At 35.7% G+C, this 16,037-nt stretch overlaps 1 protein-coding gene across 4 annotated transcripts; it reads left to right on the top strand.

The window, feature by feature from the left end:
- Nucleotides 1-3,071: 3,071 nt before the first annotated feature.
- On the top strand, nucleotides 3,072-15,081 carry LOC121241500 (protein-tyrosine sulfotransferase-like). Of its 4 annotated transcripts, XM_041139286.1 has the most exons (14): nucleotides 3,121-3,531; nucleotides 3,990-4,060; nucleotides 4,463-4,640; nucleotides 4,743-4,814; nucleotides 5,951-6,239; nucleotides 10,418-10,558; nucleotides 10,861-10,965; nucleotides 11,055-11,078; nucleotides 11,161-11,221; nucleotides 12,445-12,494; nucleotides 12,583-12,651; nucleotides 12,730-12,849; nucleotides 13,895-14,029; nucleotides 14,828-15,081. In XM_041139286.1, the coding sequence occupies exons 2-14, from the start codon at nucleotides 4,003-4,005 to the stop codon at nucleotides 14,969-14,971; spliced, it is 1,446 nt and encodes a 481-aa protein (XP_040995220.1). In that variant the 5' UTR covers nucleotides 3,121-3,531; nucleotides 3,990-4,002; the 3' UTR covers nucleotides 14,972-15,081. The 4 variants fall into 4 exon arrangements, with proteins under 4 accessions (XP_040995219.1, XP_040995220.1, XP_040995221.1 ...); XM_041139285.1 differs by having other exon boundaries at nucleotides 3,072-3,531; nucleotides 11,074-11,221; XM_041139287.1 differs by lacking the exon at nucleotides 11,055-11,078.
- Nucleotides 15,082-16,037: the final 956 nt, after the last annotated feature.

Here is a 16,037-nt window from a genome sequence, read left to right as displayed (position 1 = left end):
GATGAATAACAATTTTTAAGAAAGGAATTGTTTCCCTCTTAACTAGGACCCTATGCAAATGTTGCTGCTGCAAACGACAACATCTCTCATCATACTCAAGGTGAAGTTCAGGTAAACACTCACATTCTTCCTATCATTGACCTTACAACTCAATGCTCTCCTACATCTTCTCTCGAATCTAAACTGCATGAGCATGTATCACAACCATCTGCATAGCCTTCACCTAATATTTCTTCTATTATATAGTCTGAATCTCATAATGAGTCTTCATCTCCTTCACAAGTTGTACAACCCCAAACACAGTCTATTCACCCTATGACTACTGGAGCCAAATCATGTGTCCATTGTCCCAAACAATTCCTAAATTATTAGGTTTATTACACCACTAAACATCCTTCATATGCACTGCATGCCTCCACTATTCCTACCAAACCATCTTCTTACTTTAAAGCTGTTAAGTTCAAAGAGTGGCAAGCTACCATGAGGGCTAAATATGAGGCACTACAAGCCAATCAATCATGGACATTGTGTCCTAGACCTTTGGACAAAAAATCATTCGAAACAAATAGCTTTTCAAGGTTAAACAAAAGTCTGATGATTCGTTTGATTGATTTAAGGCTCGACTTGTAGGAAAAGGGTTTCCAAAGCAAGATGGACTTGACTACACAAAACCATTTAGTCCGATAATCAAGCCATCCACAATCATGGTCATCCTAGCACTTATTGTCCAGCTTCATTGATTTTTACACAACTTAATGTGTCTAATGCCTTTCTCCATAGAACATTAGATGAAAAAGCCTTTATGGTATAGCTTATAGGGTTTATTAACCCATGGTTCTTTCATCATATATGCAAGTTAAAGAAAGCCATCTATGGCCTCAAATAAGCACCACATGCTTTGTTCCTATCATAATCTCTTTTGGCTCTCGGTTTCACAAACTCAATTGTTGATTGCTATTTGTTCATATATCACCATGGCTTAGTTTAGATCTTCATGTTAATATATGTCAATGATATCATTGCCACAAGTACTAGCTTACCATTTATTATGCAGCTTATCCAAAACCTACACCAAGAATTTGCCATGAAGGACATTGGACCACTAAGTTATTTCTAGGGCATTAAAGTTGATCATCTTGACATCTAGTTACACCTAACTCAAAGTAATACATTGTGGACCTGCTATTTGTTCATAAATATACACACTCAGTAGCATAACAAGGTGTGCTGTAATTCTCATAACTTTCTTGTTTCTTTCAATTACAACATATATACATTACATGCATTGATACATCATGAAAATATGTAGCTTAACAATGAGATTTTATCTTGCACATAAAGCCTAGGAAATATACAATAGACTAGGTCTAAAAAGGTAGTTGGACATCATGCAATGTGAAAAATGTTGCCCGTAAACTTTCCGCTTTTACTCTATCTTTAGAAAGGGAACTACAATACATTTACCACCCACAAAAGTCTCACGTCTTTCTTCACTCTTTTTCTAAGCACATGTTATATGTGTGTGCGTGTATATATATACTACACATATCACAAGATACATAAGGATTAGGAACTCCAACAAACACTCGATCATGGTTAATATAGCACAAACAAAGAAAGATAAAAAAATATATTATGAGATGAATGGATTATTGGGAGGCTCATTAATTCATTTGAGATACCATTAAGGGGGAGTCGCCTTTTGCAATTTTTGCGCAATCCAACTTATGGAGTGTGGTTGGGGTGTACTACATCTTATTGTTTTGAGTTAGATGATGGATAACTTCATTTCCTTTGTTCGATGGTCCTTGGTTAGAGGAAAGAAATACAAATGAATAGGAAGCTACAGACAGTCTAAGTCTTTAGTAGCCAAGAATGCTCGTTAGAGTCAATGTCCCCACTTGTTGAGGGGACAGGCTGTTTGGAGCGTTAAGAAAGGGAGATGCAATGCAACTGAACCTAAAGTTGTGCATGTCTGGAGAAGACATGACGCAGCACAGCGGCGCGTGGTTAGGTCGCGCAGGAGCCACATATGCTAAACGTTTGGCCATGCTTCTCTTTAACTTCTGAAGGATCGACAATCGATGAGCTCAATAAGGTTGCGTGTGTAGACTTTTAGGGCTCATTTGGATTCAGAGAGTGTTTCATCTTATCTCATCTCATCTCATCTCATTATTATAATTTTTTCAAATTTTCATACAAAATATAATAAACAATTCAAATTTTTCAAATTACAAAACAATAATAATATTCTGACAATATTTTATTCAACTTTTAACTTTAATCTAAAACTATCTCATCTCATCTCACTATCCAAACCAACTTAGATTCTAAAAGGTAGTAGATCTAACCATCTCCTTGCTCTAGAGGAAAAACTTAAAAGACTAACAAATAAATAAGGAAAATGGTAGAAAATGGTATGGACATAAAGAAATGAAAGAAGAAGGTTAGAGGGAAAGGAAAGGCTTGACTCTTCCTGTGGTTAGTGGTAAGTGATTTGAGAGAGATTTTCTTGAAAGAGGATACCTGAGGGACGTGTCTTTCTCCATGTAAAAGGGCCTAAGTACGAGATAGAGAAGACGACTCCAACTCATAAAATTATGACTATATAATCAACTATGAGTTGAGGAAAGTCCATAAGTCTTGAAAGCTATGCTCCAAATGAGTTAAAAGGAATGAGTTATGTCGTTAGTTACTTAGAAAAAAATTGATCGAAATTTAAATTGATTTATTTAAAAAGGGAATATTTTATTCACTAATTAATGGAGTCAATATACATAATGTGATAAAAATCACGTAAGTTTAAGATAATGATACACTAAAAAAGTGTTTTTTACAGCACATTTTGTAATAAATCAATGTAATTATTCTTTTATTAAAAATAATCTTAAATTTATATGATCATCCCTGGGTAATGAATCATGATATATAAGTTTAGGACGTGCAATTCTTGCGCACTTATTTAAAAAAAAAATAGTGAAAGGTACTATAAATAAATAAATTTTTTTTAGCTAGATTTTATCTTCCAAAACGATTATATAAAAACGTAGAATCATTTTACCGCTATTTTCTTCTTTCAAAACGTAGAATCATTGTAGCAAACGGGAAGGACTCGAAGGAGGCCGTTCTTTTGCCTTTGTATAACCTCACTTTTACCATTTTGACCTTGTCAAATACGTCGAGCAGGGGTAGGGACCATCCATTAGCCCCGTCTCCGTGCCTACCGCAGCACACCTTTTGGTCGTGACAATCTCCTCTGATGTTAATGGCGCAGATTCTTCACCATAGTCAAAGCCAGGTCTTCCAATACCGCACTTCTAAAAACGACTGTTCCTCATAGAGAAAGGCCAGGCCGAGCAAACCCTCCGTCTGGCGGGCGAGAAAAAGCTCTTGAGAAAGGAACTCGGGAACCGTCGAAAGGGTCGGGGTGATGGGGGTTCAGATGGGCTCCATTGATCGCGACGGCTGTCCATTTGAGCCCCGGCATAGTTCGGAGGATTTATGAGCACAAGATCCGGAAAACCGGTACAGGTTGGCCCATGCTAATTCTGTTCTCTCCCTTTTTCTTTTTGGCGATTAATGCTTGTCTCGGTTCCGCGAGTCGACATGTTTGAATTTCGGTTCTGTTGTTGTCGTTTGGTTTTGTTAGGGTAACTGATTTTCCTGCATTTTGTGCACTCCTATATTAATGGATGCTCAGCTTTTCCCATTCCTGGTTCATAAGCTCAGAAATTTCTGGTCGGTGTTGTATTAAAAGTTTTTAGACATCTTTTTGCTTATTTTGATTACTTTTTGTAATAAACTACGCGACTGTTCTTGTCTGGAAGGAAAATAATTTAACGAATAGTTGTATAGAGTGTTTTTCGTCTTATCAACTCTTCACGTTATTGTTGTTTTTCTTTTATGCAAACTTTTCATTTATAATTACATTTTAACATTTTATCCTTTGTTTTTTGTGGTCGTTGTGGATTTAGTTTCTTGGTTGCAAGTGGTTGGAGTAGGATGAGGTTGATGGATCATACTCTACGATTCTCACTGTTGCTGACGCTTCTGGGCTTCGGTCTGTAGCCAGAATTCGATTCCCATGTTCCTTCTCTTTTTAACCTTTTGCTTCTTATCTCATTCTCACTGGTTATTATACCTCTTATTTATACCAAAAAGTGTTTTTTTTCTTTTTTGGTTTATTTCCTTTCCTTTTTCGCATGTCCGACTTATCAAGTTGTAATTACTTTTGTAATAAATTTAGTACAAAAGTAGTGAATTTGTGGATATAGTTTGACGATGAAACTACCCAACAAGTGAATTGTGAAATTTTCTATTTACAGGCTTTTCGCTTTTATTTTTTAATAAGCAGGAGATTACAAAAAGCTTTTTCTCCCTTTTTACTTTTTTCAAAGTTTTTATTTTACACTTGGCTATCGCTTTCTGCTGGTTTGTAACTGATTTTCCTAGCATTTCCCAGCTTCAATACTCGCAAATGCTTCTCCTATCAAGGATAATTTTGGGCATTGTGAAAGGGTGGTAAAAAAGTGGGCAGTTTCTTCCCTTGATCCAGAAGTCAATGAAGACAAGCACACATTGCGAGATTTACTCTTTTTTCTCCATGTCCCCAGAACCGGAGGCAGAACATATTTCCATTGGTAATTAATTTCGGATAGTACACTCGCCTAAGGCTAAAGGTTGGCCTCTAGCTTTTTGACAGCATATTAATTTCTGCTTTTGGATATATTTTATATCTGCAGCTTCTTGAGAAGGCTGTACTCTAAATCTCTGGAATGCCCCCGTTCTTATGATAAGCTGCGGTTTGATCCGAGGTACCTACCTTTCTTTCTTCTTTCTTCTTTTTTTAATTCCTATAAACGCTGGAAATTTGTTGCTTGTCAAGCTGCTCTTAATCTTAATATTTAGTCTTTTTTCAATCCAGTTGTGCAACTATAATGGCAGATAATTTCTGTTAGTTGTATTTGATAATATAAGCTATAATAGTTATATGGACTTGATTGATGAGCTAGGGTGGATAGGTATACAGGCTACAATGATTTTTGGAATTAGAGTGTTAATTGTGGAGGATGGTTCTTCCTTTTTATCTATAAAAAAAAATTAAAAAAATTGTGGACAATGGTTCTTTCTATTTACTAAACCTTGCAGAAAGGTGGTGGGGACTCGGTGCAGGGAAAAGGCAATCGCTTTGTGACTTTAGTCCAACAATTAACTATTTTTCTCTAATGTGTATTTTTTGTCAAGCCACATTGAAGAAGAGTATTAATAGGCAAGGAGTCTTTAGACATTAAAAAATATTTTATTACCCTACCAAATTTCAATCGCTAAACTAGCATGCTTAGGCATTGCTCTTGTATGTCCCATATACTTGGGCTCTTGTGTGCTCTTTTGATCAATAAAAATTTGTTTACCGATAAAAAAAAAACTATACCAAATTTCAATAAGATTATTTGGACAGGACTTTCATTCTTTTAGCTACTTGATGGATCATTATGTGGACAGGATTTCTGGTTAGGTGATATCTCACGTATACTTCCTGTGTATTGGGCAACACCCTTTCAAACTAATAAAATTTACATTGCTTAAGTGCTTTCACCAGGTCAAAATCTAGTCAACAAATGTTCTAGCTAAATATTGGGGAATGAAAACATAGAAGCTTGACACAAGCTGCTCAAACAGCTATAACATAAAGAGCTTTGCTACTTATCATCCCCACACACCATACTTATTTTTTTTTTTTTTTTTTTGTTTTATTCTTCCTCAACTAATTGAGTTCTTCTACTCATCATCCATACAACACACATTTGGTAAGAGAAAAAAATTAAAAATTAAAAAATTATGTGTAGTGTGTGGTGTGAGGATTATGAGTAGAGTTTTTCTAAACTATAGTCTTGTTTTATACCACTAACTATTTTGCTTAGAAATTGGTATTACTTTGTATTTTGTGCAGCAAGACAAAGTGCAGGTTGTTGGTTACTCATGATGACTATAGTATGATGTCCAAACTTCCCAGTCATAGAACTTCTGTGGTGACGATACTTAGGAATCCAGTTGAACGTGTTTTCAGTACTTATGAATTTTCAATTGAGGTGGGAGCTAGATTTTTGCTGCATCCAAACTTAACATCTGCCACACAAATGGCTGGGCGCTTGCGTTCTAAGATGAGAGGAGTTAGTACACTGGATATATGGCCATGGAAATATTTGGTTCCATGGATGAGAGAAGACCTCTTTGCTAGGGTGAGTTTATATATATATATATATATATATATATTGTTTCTTATTTCCTATTATAACTACTGCAGGGCATCTCTCTTAATTTCGTATTACTCTTTACTTTTATCTTCTTTATTTCGATTTAGTACTTCCATTTACTCCCTACTTATAAAAAGAAACCTTCCATTTAATTTTTAATTGATTAGAGTAAGATGACTACACTTGATTAAATCTTATGGTTTTTTATCTAGTAGTTTTCATAAAAGTCTTTTTTATATAGGTAATCCAAAATTTGTATTGAATAACGCAAAATCTTAGTCCGAGTATACGGAATAAAGAGAAACACCTAATTAGATATTCAAAACAATACAAGGAAATCATGAAGACTCCAACCCATTAAAAGTTATAGCAGGTATCCAAAGAAATAAAGTATTGAAGAAGGTTTTAAGTTCATCCATTGCCACATGAGGTCGTCAAAACTTTTATCAATTCTTTCCTTTCAAATACACCACACTAAGCAAATAGGAGCCATCTTCCACACTGCTACAATTTGAAGACTTCATATTGCCATCTCTAGATGGCAAAGAGGTCTACTATCCTTCTAGGCATTTACCCAAGACAACACAACACTACCGAAGAAGTTGTTCCATAGGGCTTTGGCAACCTCAAAATGGAGTAAAAGTTGGTCAACAGATTCCCCCCACTCTCTATTCCGATGCAGCACCAACTAGCTTAATCTTCATAAAAATATTGTACTCTACCTTCCTTTTAGATGTCTGCTTAACACTAGTCATTAACAGACCCTGGGGCTAAATTTCCATTTGCATTTGAGCATTTTGCTGATATTATACAGTCTTTACTTCTAGATATTTTGGGCTAGCTGTGAGGGGTAGGTGGTCTGCTCAACGGCTTTTTTAGAGAGAAGTATACAGTCTGCATTAATTCTTGGTGTCATAGAACTCATTTCCGATTAAGGCTTTTTCTTTTGTTCATTTACTTTGTAACAGTATTGGGAACAGATTTTGTTGCCTCAAAAGAAAATGCCAGCTCTTTTTTTTTTTATGGAAAAAGCATTTGTCAACTTACTTGTGGACATCATGATTTATGCTGTGCTTGGGTAGTGGAGTGATCCTACTATTCAATATTTTATCTTTACTTTTCACCTACTTTTTACTACTATTCATTACTATTTAATATTTTATCATGATTTTTTCACCACTTTTTCACTACTATTCACAAATCATCTGAGATCACCTCACTATCCAAACGTAGCCTTAGAGCATGCAAGTTTCAGTTGTAAGTACTAGGTTTTGACAACAAGCTTGTCCGATGAGGAATTTAAGGTGTTTGCTGTTTATCAGTGGTGTATCTATTGGCCTGTTATGAGTATATAACTAGATAAGTTCAAGAAAATGTCTAGCAATGTGAGTATGAATTGTTGAGCCCCCAGTGATGCATGTATCATGGACATTTAAGTTAAATGTAAGCCATTATTCAAAATCTAGAGGATCAAATTTGCAAAAAGTGCTCTCAAAGTAAGACAATGTCTATGGCTCCACCATTCAAAGCCAAGACTATTTGGGATGAGGTGTTAGAGAAGATAGCGTGAAGGCTGGTTGGGTGGAAAATGTTGTATTTGTCTAAAGGGGGTCAGATTTCCTTAATAAAGTGTACCCTCTCAAACCTTCCCACATATTTCTTATCATTATTTCCTCTCCCAGCTAGTGTCGCCTTACGAATTGAGAAGCTCCAACGAGATTTTCTATGGAGTGGACTTGGAGACAAGTTTAAGCTTCACTTGGTTGTGACAAGGTGTGCTCTCCAATGAGGGGTGACAGGTTGGGGGGTTTGCAATTTGAGGGTCTTCAATAAGGCTCCCCTTGGGAAAGGGTTTTGGAGATATGATTATGAGAGGGAAGCATTATGGAAGGTGGTGATTGATACTAAGTACAGGAGTATAAGGAGGGGTTGGTGCTCTTATGAAGTTAGGGGGGCATGTGGAGTGGGGTTATGTAAGCATATTAGGAGAGGTTGGCAGTCTTTCTCTAACCACACTAGGCTGTGTTTAGGGGATGGTAATTGAATCAATTTTTGGCATGATGTTTAGGTTGGAGATACAGCTCTTAAGGATGCCTATCCCTCTATTTTAGAATTGCAAGGGAACAAGATGCTTTGGTGGCTGACTTGAGCGAAATTACTAATGGCTCACAACAGTGGAATGTCAGGTTCATTAGGGAGGCACATGATTGGGAGGTGGGTGTCTTTGTTGAGTTCTTTTAACTTTTTCTACACCATTGGACCTGTTGATATAGTGGTGGATAAGTTGGTTTTGTCGCCTTCCAGGAAAGGAAGATTTTTTGTACGCTCCTTCTATGAGGTTCTCACTACTCAAGCTAGTAATCACTTTCCTTGGAAGAGCATTTGGAGGAGCAAAGCACCTCTTAAGGCTGGTTTTTTTTTTTTTTTGAACTGCATCCTTAGGGAAGATTCTGACCATTGACAATCTAAGGAAACGTGGGCTTATCCTTGTTGACTAGCACTGTATGTGCAAAAATAGCGGTGAAACCGTGGAACATTTGCATCTACATTGTGAGTCTACAAGGGCCTCATGGAATTACTTTTTCAGCAAAGTGGGATTAACATGGGTTATGCCGGGGTGGGTGGTTAACCTACTAGCTAGTTGGAGAGGGATCATAGGGATACCACAGATTGCAGCTGTGTGGAAGATGGTTCCCATTTGTCTAATATGGTGCATTTGGAGTGAAAGGAATGACCAAAATTCTGAGGATCAAGAGCGCTCCTTGGAAGAGTTTAAGAGTTTTTTTTGGAAGACTTTATTTATGTGGGCCATTGTTATAGATTTTAAGGGTCTCAACTTTCATGATTTCCATGTAACCATTTCTAGTTCCTAATTAGGTGTAATCACATGTATACTTCATGTTTACTTGGGCTATGCCTATTTCTATATCAATAAAATATCTTCTTACTTATTAAAAAAAATGTTTGTTGCTCCAAGTTATATGAATAGGATATTGCAAAACAACCCTTGGTAGGGCTGTAATCGAGCCGAGCTGGTCTTTGGCTTGAGCCCGAGCTCGAGATTTTTTTTTATTCTTTGTTCGAGCTCAAGCTCGAGCTCGAATTGTTTATTTTTTAATTTTTTGAATAAGATTTAATAATTAATAAATTAAACAAAAAAAATAAAAGATTTAATATTGAATTTATACCACTAACAAATAGAACCTCTATTGGATTATAAAATTTTAAAAAATTTATAAATAATTAATATCTAACTAGTTAATATTTATCCAAAATAACAATATTATATGCCTACATATATTATTAATACTTACACTTAATATGATAACATATATCTATTTCATATATGGTTTCCACATACTAGTATATGAAATTATTAAATTTTATCGACTAATTATTATACAAATTATAAAATATACCTATGAAGTATATTCACTATATAGACATAAGTAATTAGATTACATATTATATATTTAATTATAAAAGTGGTATGCTTATATTATTAGCTAATACATATATATATGTATGCATAGGTGTATGTATATATTTATCAATCTATGAATGAGTCTTAATCGAGTTGAGCTAATGAGTCGACTCGAGCATAAATAAGCGGGCCTTAACGAGCCTTAGCCTAGTCGAGTCGAGATTTGTCGGGTATGTGTCGTTTACAAATTGAGCGGGTATCTACTTTCACGAGCAAGCTTTTTTTTCACAAGTCGAGTTCGATTCGAGTTTAATCGAGCAAGTACCGAGCGGACTATCGAGAAGACTGGTTCATTTACAGCCCTAACTCTTGGTGAATCCTTGACTCCTTGCTCATGTATTAATATTAATGGAAAAGTAAAATTGTTAAGGAAAAACTTTGTTGAGTTTCCCTTATACACTGATGTTCATTTTGATGTTACTCGCCCATGATGACTCTCCCCCCACCCACCCACCCACCCCCTACCCCCGCGCACTGGGGGTGCAGCCCTGCTGTGAGCCTCTTTTGTGTAATCCATTGATCAAACATACAGACATTGTCTGCTGTGGTTCAATATGATCAGAAGCATGTTGTTACTTGGACTGTTGCGTGGTGTCAATTAATTATTGTTCTTGCAATACTTGAATCGCTGCAGTATTTCTTCTTGTTGAGTATTGTGCTTTTTTATTATTTGGGATAGAGAGATGCTAGAAGACGAAGGGGTTCAGATGACATGCAGAGCAATGGTTCATATGACATGGAGGAGATTGTTATGCCATTACATGAATACATCAACAGCCCTATAGCACTTGATATTGTTCACAATGGGGCCACATTTCAGGTATTTAAGCCTATTGTCTTATTAGCTACATTGACTTCTTTTTTAGTGACCAGAAGAATAAAATCTATTCTGGGATATTTTTTCATAATATATGTAAGAAAATGAGGTTTCTGAATATGAAAGGAAGTAGTGTGTTTTTTTACTTCTGTGCACTCATGGGGCCAAGCATCTCTGTATCTGTGTGTGGTAGTGTCATACAGATTTGAGCCAAAAACAAATCATCGGAAGCACTAAATTTGGGCTGCCTGGTTCCCTTGTGGCTCTAATTCATCAGGTATATGATATTTATGTTTAATTAACAGGTTGCAGGATTGACAAATAACTCATATCTAGAGGAATCGCACGAGGTGCGCCATTGTGTACAGAAGCATGAGATTCTTGGTGAACATGTGCTTCAAGTTGCAAAGGTGAGGCATATCCTAAGTTGTCAATAATATCAAGTCCTAATATTGTTTCTCTGATATTGATTTTTCCTTATAGTTGCATATCATGGTAGATACTTGTAAATCTTGCAGAAGAGGTTAGATGATATGTTATATGTTGGGCTTACTGAGGAACACAAAGAATCTGCAACAATGTTTGCCAATGTGGTTGGTGCGCAGGTGATTTCCCAGTGGGGAGCATCAAACATGAGTATGGAGAATGTAGCTAACAACAAATCAGGTAAGTCAGTGGCAAAATAAACTTATGTTTTTTTCTTGTAGTAGCAAATTCAAACAGTCAAATAGCAGTTTCACAGTTTGTTTACTGGTGGAGTAAATACATTCGCAAACTTGTTTCTCTCTCAAGATATTGTTTTGAAATCCATAGTTTTTGTCACAAGAACCTCTCCATCCTGTTGCTGCTTCCCAAGAAGGCTGATTGTGTGCACCAAATGATCCGTTCTTCTGTCTATATGCTGCTTTTAATGCCAGTGTTATTCTTGAGTTTAGTTTTCCTCTCTTCTTCTGTGATAAAAAATATATTCATTCAATGTTTGCTAACCATTAGAACTCTTGGAGCTCATTTTCTAGTGGAATGTTTAACTCTGGAGTTGTTTTTGGATCTTGCTGAGGATTTCGCTCATGGGGATTGCTAGAGTCCCACGTTGATTGGCTTTGGACCATGATTTGAATTTTTAGTAAAAAGTTGGATCTCTCCATCTAAAAGTTGAAATGGATGATCCAGGTGCTCTAACATGGTATAGATAACAATTTCTGTATGTTATTGGACTCGACATGGTAAAACCATTGCATCTGTATTCCTGAATTTGTAGTCTGAAGTTTGTTTGTTTATAGAATTCTGGATGGTATTAATAAATGCTTTTAGTCTTCTTTAGTTCAAATGTAAAGAATTTCTATGGGGTTCCAACACTTCCAGATTAGCACAATGCGATAGATTCAGTCTTAACTTTGAAGAGTATAATTATGGTAGTTCTTGTGTCTACATGATAAATCACATTCATTTTGAACCTCTAGCAGGCTTTTACACCAATCAGGTGAGCATCAGTCCTAATTTGAAAAGCCTGCTGAATTCAAAAGAAAATTGGAGAATAAAAAGCTGGCACCATTAGTGTTATTCTTTTTAAAAACATCCAGATCAACCTTGAACCCATTGAGGATTGCTTTACATGTCAGTGCGCAGTCTATTTAGAAGTTCAATATTTTTTTTTTTTTTATAAGCATAAGAAGAAAGATGTGGCTGTTATTGAATTTCTTTTTGTTATAAGAAACTAAAAAACGTGGCTGTTATCTCGTGTTATAGTTAAGTTTGAATAAATGTCCGAATTTAATATATTGTGTTTTGGTAAACTTTGGATGGCATACATCTCCTTTGTAATCTTATTAGATATGTAGATTTAGATGATTATCTGTGGCACTAGTCAGGTTTATCTTCTTGTGCTGCAGAACAGAGCTCTTCATTCTCAAATTCTGAGCTTGAAAATGATGACCATCAGGTTAGCAACTTGCTTTTTAGTTAATAAAATGTTTGTTGCTTAGATTTCAAGTATAATACGTTCCTTACTACATTTTGCTTGCATACAGAATAGCAGCTTTGACCACAATGCAGGTCAGGTGACTTCAACTGAAAATGATGAAGCAACGAAACAAAATGTAAGTGACTTTGCATCCTGTGCACAAATCAAGATGTAATTCATTTACTCATGTACTTAGATTTTCCCCACCTCTTAGATGACGGTGGACAGACTCATGGAAGCTTATGAAGTCTGCATCTCCAGTTTAAGAAAGGAGCAAGCACACCGACGCACTGCTTCTCTGAAGAGAATTTCCCCTGCAAACTTTTCAAAAGAGGTATATATGTCTATTTGTTGACTCGGCAGTGCTTGATGTACTGCTGCATTTAGCATCAACTGTGATACCCCATATGATGTGTAAAAGTAAGTGGTGTATGGGATCCCAAATTGCTTGGGAAGAAGTTTTTGCTCTTTATAATGTTCCAATGGGGCTCCAATTGTATCATTGACTAATCCTTTTGTAGTATAGGTCATGTGGTTTGGGCCTTCTATTGGGGCGTTACAAATAGTATCAAAGCCTATCCCAACTAAAGATGTAGGACTTGAGCCGTGTCACCTATGAAGGATGGGCCCGACGAAGAATTCGGGATTTTAAGTGGGGGAGATTGTGATACCCCATATGATGTGTAAAAGTATGTGGTGTATGAGATCCCACATTGATTAAGAATAAAAAGTTTTTGCTCTTTATAATGTTTCAATGGGATTCCAATTGTATAATTGACTAGTCCTTTTGAAGTATAGGTCATGTGGTATGGGCTTTCCACTGGGACTTTACATCAAAGTATGTTCCCTTTTTTTTTTTTTTACTTTTTCCCCATGTGCTGCCATGCTAGATTAGTTTCTGTTTCCAAACAATTAGAATGAATTTTTCTCAACAATTAGAAGGAATATTTCTTTTCTTGTAAGCCAACAACTAATTGTAAATTTGTGGTCTTTAACTGGACAAGTTGTTAAATTTTGAAATATGAATCTTTCATTCTTTCATTTGGGTTCATTCTTCCATTTTTGGATTTGATTGCTTTAAATATACATACATAAACACAATACGGTTAGATATACCCATACTATTGTACTTATTTTCTATTGCATGTCTTGAAGGATTTAAAATACACACACGCATTTCTCAACTTCTGATCAAAGTTCTAATACGTAATCTCCTGGCCTCAAGGGTACCACCTGCATCATCCCTGCCTTCTGATAGACTAATTTACTTTTTTTTTTTTTTTTCAGTACATCTGGGAGTTTCTGTTACTAACAATCGCTGGGTTTTAAATTTTTCTGTCCTTTTCTATTGCTAACTTTTTTATCTTCAAATTTTACAGGGACGTCTTCAGGTTCCTGGAGTGATTCTCGAGCAGATAAGATCACTTAACAGACTTGATTTGGAGCTCTACAAGTATGCTCAAGACATTTTTGAAAAGCGGCACAAACATACAATGGAGAAGCTTTTTGCTATAGTAAGCCTCTGTCCGGGAATTCACTTATGACCTTTGATGTTCTGATTGGTAGGGTATTATTCCATATTATGGCATCTATATCTCTTTTTTGGCAATAATTTTGAGTCTCTAATATCAGTGGAACTGCATTTTTTTTCCTTTTGGATACGCTTTGAACTGTCAAATTACACGCATTTTCAATTTGATTCTGCTAAATTCATCGTGGAAACTGAAATAGAAATAGTAATTTTGAGGTGAAAAAGTTTATTGCAAGTCTTCTTGGCATCCATGTTTGGAAGTGTTCTGCTGTCCTTGTTGAAGTCACCCAATAATTGGTAAATAGTTCCAGTTGTCAAGCTTATTGCCATCAGCTGAGTTGGGTTCTGAGACTTCTCTGTTTCTTGGCCGAGTTAATACTCTTCTATACTGGGAAGGAACAGCGATCATAGTTGCTCAGACCGTTTTATAGATTTTTATAATATTCTAGAATCCAAACCACACATATGCGCATGCCTTCATCTCTATATATCTGTTTGCTCTTAATTATCATCTTGAGGTAGTATTCTTAGGAAAAAACAAAAAGGTAGTAATACACAATTGTTATTATGTTGATGTTAAATAATAATTAACTGTATTATCCTCTCAGAGAAATTGTTGTTTGGTTGATTGGTATGCTCTGTTTACGTATCGTTGCTTTTTGTATCATTAGCTGCAGATACTGGATCGGATTACCTTATGTCTCTGGTAATGTTAAGATGAGTTCATGGTGAAGAGGAATGCTTATTTTGTAGATTGATTTAGTTATATTGTAACTTGCAGGAGAGGTGGGGGAGCATGTTTAACAACTCAGATGGGGCTGTGTTCTGGAAAGTATATTCGTTGGCCTCGACCCTTATCTTACTCTTTCTATTTCTCTTTCTTTTTGTAAATGCAAGAAGAAGAACATCAAAAGTTAAGTCATAAAATCTTATTTAATCACAAATTGTAGGGTCATAGGCATTGTTCGTGCCTTGTATATTAATAGATGACCAACCATGGACCAATATTTTTGGTAAGGTGGAAGATTTATGCTATATATTTTCCTTTGGCAGAGAGGGACACCCTGCCCTACTTCTGCCCCATTTGGTATCAGAGCCAAATCTGGCTTTTGGTAGGTGATTTATATTTGTTCATCTTATCTATTGTATTGTCCCACATCCTTTACTTCATACTTTCTTCATCTTATTTAATTCTTGTTTCTGTTGGCCCCACCCCAGTTGTAAAGAAGCCCAAGGACCATGTCTGGAAGACCTTTTTTGCTAGGAAAAGCATTTAGGATATGAGTGGGTAGATGGTTGACCTCAGGATGTGTTACGAAATGCAACAGGGATATAGTGACGATAGGATTAGTGAGTGTTAAATTTAGTTTTGATTAATTTCATGATAAATAAAATGTTTAGATCTAATTCGTCTATTAGTTCTAAATCTAATATGCCCTCTGATATCATTAATGAGGACTTTTCTATTGAAGAAATTGATAATATTGATTTTAATAAATGGAGTATTTCAAAGATTGATGCTAAATCCATTTACAAAATCAGTTGGGTTCGATCTACTTTTAAGATTGAATTCAATGTTAAAACTATTGAACAAACATGCTATTTCTAAAACCCATGAGAAATGTTGCCTGTTTAACAGAAGATCGATTCAAAATTTTCTAGTAAAATGTTACAAATTTCTGCATATTGGTTATGTTCATGTTGTTATTAAACCTCTCACAAAGAAAGGCATCAATGCTTCGATACTTTTTTGTTTGCGTGATGCTAGGTTCAAGAAATTTGAAACCATCATCCTTGGTATGATTCAATCTTCTCTGTATTGTGGTCTTGTCCATTTTGATTGTTTCCTCAATTTAACTCTTGCTTTGGATGATGCTAACATTCTTAAAGCTTTGATGTTAAATATTTTAGCATCTGGGTATGATATGGAAGAAGGTAGCAAACATCTTCTCATAGTTTACCGTATTTATTATTGAACATTATAAACTAAT

This window comes from Juglans microcarpa x Juglans regia, chromosome 7S (assembly GCF_004785595.1).
Source record: "Juglans microcarpa x Juglans regia isolate MS1-56 chromosome 7S, Jm3101_v1.0, whole genome shotgun sequence".
NCBI lineage: Eukaryota > Viridiplantae > Streptophyta > Magnoliopsida > Fagales > Juglandaceae > Juglans > Juglans microcarpa x Juglans regia.
The sequence above is the reverse complement of the archived record's forward strand: the minus strand, read 5'-3'. Positions and strand labels throughout refer to the sequence as shown.